General features: G+C 38.2%; 1 protein-coding gene across 1 annotated transcript; it reads left to right on the forward strand.

Annotated features, from left to right (window-relative positions):
- Nucleotides 1-3,237: 3,237 nt before the first annotated feature.
- Nucleotides 3,238-5,320, forward strand: CDK5R2 (cyclin dependent kinase 5 regulatory subunit 2). The gene has a single exon (XM_053689808.1). It carries the CDS (start codon nt 3,238-3,240, stop codon nt 4,195-4,197), a length of 960 nt encoding a protein of 319 aa, XP_053545783.1. The 3' UTR covers nt 4,198-5,320.
- Nucleotides 5,321-7,300: the final 1,980 nt, after the last annotated feature.

Consider the following 7,300-nt stretch of genomic DNA (forward strand, 5'->3'; position numbering starts at 1 on the left):
AAGAGCGCAAAATTAGCGGCAAAAAAGCATGCGAAAATCTGTGCAAAAACATTATGTCATAAGGGGCGGGTTTAAATGAGACGCTGCACGGCAGCGCGCTCATTAGAAAAAAAACAAGCGCTAAGGTAAGTAATCTGAACAGACTAACAGTTTTAAAGATAAGAAACCAATAACAGTGCAATATCATTCCACAAAAAACAAGCTCCGTTTAAGAAAAAAAAGAAAAACTACTATTTTTTCAGGGCAGCAATATGCACATATATAAAGCAGTAAACCATTTAACAAAAAAAGTGCTCACATTTTTAGCTAAGAGTGTCTGAGAAAAAAATAATACTTAACGTATATTGCTGATAGACACTCATCCACTGAACACAGACAGGCAAAACCAGTGCAGGAAATTATCAGCAGAGGAATAAATAAATATATATGAGAGTAAGTTGAAAACTGTAAAGGGAGACAGGAGATGAATCTTTGCGACCGATTAACAGAAAAGCCACATTAAGGTATATACAGAGGTAGAAACATGATAACCTTACTTCCCTCTAGCAAAAAAAACAGACTTCAATATACACTTAAACACCTATCATTGAAGCAAACCATACTTTAACCACCTCCAAAGGAGGCAAAGTTTAAACTGAGATATGAGTGAGGTGGGTGGTGTATTTATAGGCTTTGAGGTTTGAGAAACTTTGCCTCCTCCTGGTATATCCCATGTGTAACAAATCGTGGGCTCTCGCCACCTATATGAAAGAAAAATCCCCTTTAGAACTGTGATATCAAATGGGCCTGGACCCATTGCCATAACATGTCTAAAATTCCCTTTCAGAACTGAGATTCACAGCTACAATTAACAGCCTTCTAATTACCAAAACCAATAACAAGCCCATACATGTCTGCTATTTCTGAACAAAGGGACCCTAAAAAAGATTTTAAACTAATTTGAATTTTCATCGTACATGTTTTCTGTAAATAATATCAGCGAGAATCCCTACATTTGTGAAAAGAATCTTTTTCTCTAAATTATTGCACTTGGCATTTATCTGTCTGCCAGCTGTTCGTATTTTGGCCTAGATCAATACCTTGAGTTGTCTTTTCTTAAAATATATAGTTTATTTGGGAAGTTATGCAATATCCAAACCATTAACCCTTCGCCTGAACATATCTAAAAATACTCAGAGTTTTAATTCACAGCTTAGTGGCCTTTCAATTACCAAAACCAATAACAAACCAATACATGTCTCCTAATGTAGAGCTTATGGCTGCACAAATTAGGTATAAATAATTTCACTGAGAAACCCTAAGTTTAGGAAAAATTGAATGAGTTTTTGATATAACTGCATTTGGCACACATCTGACAGCAACTGGTCACATGAAATATGCCAAAATGGGTCTAGATCATTACACTGGGTTGTCTACTTTATAAATATAGTTTATGGGCCCTGCAACCTTTGCCATAATGTGTCTAAAAATCCTCTTTCAGAAGTGTGGTGCGCAGGTGCAATCAGTGGCCTTCTGATTACCAAAAGCAATGGTAAAACCATACATGTCTGCTAATTCTGAACACAGGTGGTCCTAGAGAAGCTTTTGTCTTATGATTGCACAAGTTATGTGTAAATAATTTCAGTGAAAAACCCAAAGATTGTAAAAAAGTTAATTTATTTTATATGTTCGCAATTCGTTCACATTTGACTGCAAACTAGTTGCATGAAATATGGCAAAATGGGCCTAGATTAATACCTTGGATTTTTTTTTATATGATAGTATTTTGCATACATTGGACTGCCTAATGGATTTATGAAATATGCCAAAATGATCTTAGATCGATACCTTGGGGAAAAACAGAGGCTTTATTTCTGTTTAAATACAGCAATAGTAAAAATGCTAAGAATTCGCTGGTACTTTGAAGAAGTGTTTCTCTAAAAAATTCCAGTAGTGAAGGGGTTAACATTTTTTTCCATTGAATTTCCTACATTTTTAACGCATATGTAATTTATATGTATAACTTTTTTGCCCTGGTAGCCTATAGTGATATATTCCCTATGTATAAACATATGTGTATACGAATATATATATATATATATATATATATATATATATATATATATATATAATTTTTTTCTTTTTTTTTTCTTAGGTAGGTAAAATGTTTTTAATTGCTCCCAACAATTTGCCGAGAAAACCCATTAACCAAAATGATGTACTTTATTCTAGACAATTCTCTATGGATATGATAGAAATACTTTTTTTCTGCGTTACAAAATCATATGGGATAAAATGAAATCAGAATCACCTGTTAATGGAGGGCTTTCGTATAACTGCAACGTTTAAACGCTGAATAGATCAATGTGCAGTGCAAAATGAGTTTGTGCTCTAATTACACCAATACTCTGAGCATACATTGTGGTATGAAGCACTACAGAGTAATTGTAGAGTTGTCGCATTTTGTGTTTGGCTGTTTATTCGCGCCTTATATAACAGGTCTTGGCGTTTGCAGGAGACCATTTCTTGTCTAGCAGGGAACACCTCACAGTGACAGCATTAGAATACCCAGATAACGGAAGCTACCTAACCGCTGTAACACTGAAGGCGATGCAGTCCCACACCCACCTGCAAAGCTGCATCATGCAATCACAGTCTCCGCCCATTCTCATTGTGTCTTTCAGTATCTGGCTGGGATTGGACAGCATGGCTGTCAGTCGTAGATGTAAATAATTTGGATTGGCCGCATTAATGGTGTGCTACCTCCTTCGGTCCCTGGGCCTGGCAGTGTGAGGTAGCTGCTGCAGAGTGCGCTGGGGATCAGGAGGAGCTGTGTCTGGGATCAGATTGCCATCCCCGGATCTCGCTCACACCCCACCAGCTCCTCATGGGCGCTGCACCCAGTTCATCTCACTGCTATTTAATGGAACGCAGCATCCTTCCTGTCACCTCATTGTGTCACGTATAACTTGCCGCTCAGGGCTGTGATTTACAGGATAGACGAGCATACAGCTCCGCTGTTGTCACGTAGAGCGTTTTTTTACAAGGACTGTCTCTTTAAGACCATAAACGGAAGACGCATTGCACTCGGGTTTAGCGCGGTCCCACCTCTCAGACAGTGCAAGAAGCACGCACCTTGCTGTATCTGTGTCATTCAGCGGCTGACCGATCCTTTCACTTGGTTATAACGCAACCTGACCTCGCCTGCACAGATTTACGCTCCCGCCCTGTTATATCGCAGTGTGCCAAGCCTCCATCATGGGCACTGTACTCTCGTTGTCCCCGACCCCCGGTAAGGCTGGACCCCTGGATGACAAGAAGGCAGATCCATCCGGAGTGGGCTATTCGGCCATCCCTAACAGCAAGAACGGAGGTAGCAAGGCAGAGAAGAGCCTGAAGAGACACTCAGTGCTGATCTCCGCCCTGACTTGGAAGCGACTGGTAGCAGCATCGGCGAAGAAGAAAAATGCTAAGAAGATCAACCCTAATCCGGGGCCCATTAATGGCCCTTTACTGCCCAACAACAATCCTGTTGAACAGCTGAACCACGAGAACCTGCGCAAGTCCCAAGCCAGCCCCGGGCGCAGAGAGCCGAAGCCCGTACCGGTTCCTACCGTGCCCCCCGGCTCTTCCGACGGCCAGAAGGTCCCACAACACCAGCTAGTGGCCGTGCAGAAGCAACCAAGTGGCCGCTCTCTATGCTCGCCACGACGGGTCATTGTCCAAGCCTCAACTGGAGAGCTGCTGAGATGTCTTGGTGAATTCGTCTGCCGCCGCTGCTACAGGTTGAAAGAACTCAGTCCTGGGGAACCCACTATGTGGTTCCGAAATGTTGATCGCTCATTGCTTCTTCAGGGTTGGCAGGACCAAGGATTTATCACCCCTGCTAACCTAGTGTTTGTATATCTGCTCTGCCGAGAGGCCATCTGTGACGATTTGGCCAGTGAGTTTGAGTTGCAAGCCTCCTTCCTCACCTGCCTCTACTTGGCTTACTCATACATGGGCAATGAGATCTCATATCCTCTGAAGCCTTTCCTGGTAGAGACCGATAAAGAAGTCTTCTGGCAACGATGTCTGAGCATCATTGACCGTATGAGTGCCAAAATGCTGCAGATCAACTCTGACCCCCACTTCTTCACCCAGGTCTTCCAAGATCTGAAGAATGAGGGGGAGACAAGGGAATCTAATGGCCATTGGACTATAAACCTGGACCGTTAGGGAGGAAGTATGGGCTTGGGAGGTAGGCAGGGATGGCAAAAGACAATATTAGGTATAACCAAGATATGTGCACGATCAACTTGAAGAACAGGGCAAGGAGGTCCAGTTCAGTAGGTTGCTGCCAGGACTATAGACATTTCAAAGCTGGGTTCACTGCTATGACGCACTAGTTAAGTGGTGTCTGACAACCAAACTCTGGAGTGATTTTACACCATCAATGGAAAACCTCCATTAGTGGAGGAACATGTTAATTTAATTTACTATGTTATAATGGAACTATACGTTGTAGGTCTGTTACATTTAATTTTAACTTATCAGGACCATACCTCAAGACAGTAGCCACAAGTCTTGTTTGAATAATTATATACATTACCTTTTATCTAGACACTGATGGAATCTAATTACACTCTGGCCAATCTAGTGGCAGTAAATGACACCAGATGGTAGAAATTTCCTTCTCACCCCCTTCCTAATGCAGGCTGTTTGTGTATTCCCTGCTATTGATATGGCATATTCAACTGCATTGGGGGGGGGGCTGCACTACACACTTCCTTTTCCTTTATACTCACCCCAAAGCAGAGGTTGTCACTTAGTTCTGGTGAACATTCCTAGACTATAATTTCCTGAGACCTTATAATATTAACACTATTCATACAAAGAATGATGTATAGCTATAAAAACACCAGGCGTAAATGATTCTCTGTGCTACTGTGAATCACAGTAAATGGAGAGCTTTCTGTATTTTTATAAACATGCATGTGATTGTAAGTTATTAGTGTTAAGTATAGATTTTGAAGGGAGAGATCAGGAACCTTTTCAAAACCATGTATATTTAGGAATCCGCTTCATTTTCTCAGCTGCAAGCTACACCTATGTTTTGTTTTCTTTCTTTGTCATTGGAGCTGAGACTTTCTAGCTGTCCATGGTCCTGGTCTTGGAAGACATTTCTGTTAACAAACACCTCATAGTATGTATGAATGTAACAAATAGAAATGGAACATACAATATGTTGCAATAGGATTGACAATGAAGCTGTTCAATGTGCCAACAGTGTTCAAATGTACAAAAAACGTATTGTTTTATATTGTATATTTAAAAGCAGAAGAAAAATATCATAAAATGACTCTAGTAGTCTTTTCTGGTACATTATTTTTTTACATACAAGTATGTAAGATGGTGCATATGGCCTAAGTAGGCTTCATCTTTATGGTACAGGTGTGTGTCTGTTGCACTAAATGGTTTACTTTTTAGCTTTCACTTAATTGCAGGAAAATTAAAAAGTAAAGTATGCAGGCTTGATCAACCACATTTTCAAACTAACAACTTAATTACAAAAGTGTACATTTTAAGTGATATTTCTAAAGTATCTCTACATATGGCGACATCCTACATGACAAAGCAATCTCTTCTCGACAATTAAAATAGCAAATAGAATTGGTATAAAGATGTGATTAATTTCTTAATAGGTTTCTGTGGTTTGCTATTTCCAATGTTGGGTAATATTGTGCTTGCTATAACTTTTTTTATTCTACATGTAGCTAATTTTTCACTGGTACCTAAAATGTTTACCTTTCATCTCAATATCCTGGATGACTTTTGTGTTCCCTATAAGTTTGTCAAATGCTGGGTTAATTTTTAAAGCTCATTAAGTCAGTTCAGTCTGAATAACCAATATGATTTTTTTTTTCTTCTGACCTTAATGCTAAAACTGCTGTGTTAACAGATTTAAAACTGTATAAGGTCCAGTGGAGTTGTTTTCTATTTTTAATATATAGCATCAAAAGTTAAGAGGTGTGTGTGTGTGTTCAGACCTATAATTCATGGACTTTCTAGAAAATGATGGTCATCTAGAAAAATACTTAGAACACTTAAAGGGACATTCCAGAGAAAAGTGGAACCCACATGGATGCATTTCAGTTTTGAATAGAAGCATTTTTGTAATATACATGTATTAGCAAAAATGCTTCTAATAAAAGCTATAGCTATAACTGCTTTACATGCACATGCAGAGAAAAACGTAAACACTAAAATAGTGATTTGCCAATACATTTATACTGCAAATATGTTTCTATCCAAAGATGTAATCTATGTGCATTTAAATTTTGACCATAATTTCCCTTTAAATACTGTATTTTGAATCCTGGAATATTAAAGGGACATTATAATGCTACAATATTCATTACATTATTTTATTGTAGCAGTAGTATCATATGCAAATGAAGAACAAATCTCACATAAACGGATAAAATCGTTAATGGGAGCCACAAAACATTGCATCTCCTTACAAATATATGGCTGGTGATCCAGTTAGCAGTTGCCTGCACATGTAGCCACCAGTCAATGGCAGTTTCCTGCCCATGAGCCTTAATGTATTGCAGAACAGAACAAGGCTTTAGCTGTGTATTTAACACAATTTTGGGGCAGTGACAGTAGTGCTAAAATAAATTGTTTTTAAAAAAAATAGCATTTTATTTTACTAGAAAGTCCCTTTTGTTTTTTCTTACAACTGATCCTCAGTACGGCAGCACTAGCTTCTGTGTTTAATCTACAGACTGCTATAGCAAAGAGTGGAATGTAATCGCTGTCCATGGTGCTGAATTTGCTTTATCAACAAATCTCATGTGTTTACATTGTGTGTGTGTATATATATATATATATATATATATATATATATATATATATATGAGAGAGAGTGCTTTTTCATTGTCTAATTAAAACTATTTTAAATGATTTTTATAGGCAAAATATAAAACAATGTTATTGCCTTTAACGTTACCATTTAAACAATTCATCAGTTGGAGCGTGTCTGTTTAGTAAATATTTACCACCACAAGTAGGTTCATGCTGATAACAAACTGCAAAATATGATTAACATCTAAAAACTTAATTAATTTTAAACCTTTTTTTCTACTGTTTATTACATACAGTTGATATGACAATGAAACAGAGTGTTAAAACCTAGTTTACTCCTTATAAATCAAGAAATGCAATAGTTGGTAAACGAGGCCCCTCAATTCTGTTAAAATAGGTTTTACTGGTATTTTTCATAAAAATAGCCTTTTTAAATTATGCTTAATAGATCCGTAATTTTTTGTAAGGATTT

This window comes from Bombina bombina, chromosome 1, assembly GCF_027579735.1.
Source record: "Bombina bombina isolate aBomBom1 chromosome 1, aBomBom1.pri, whole genome shotgun sequence".
Taxonomy (NCBI): Eukaryota; Metazoa; Chordata; class Amphibia; order Anura; family Bombinatoridae; genus Bombina; species Bombina bombina.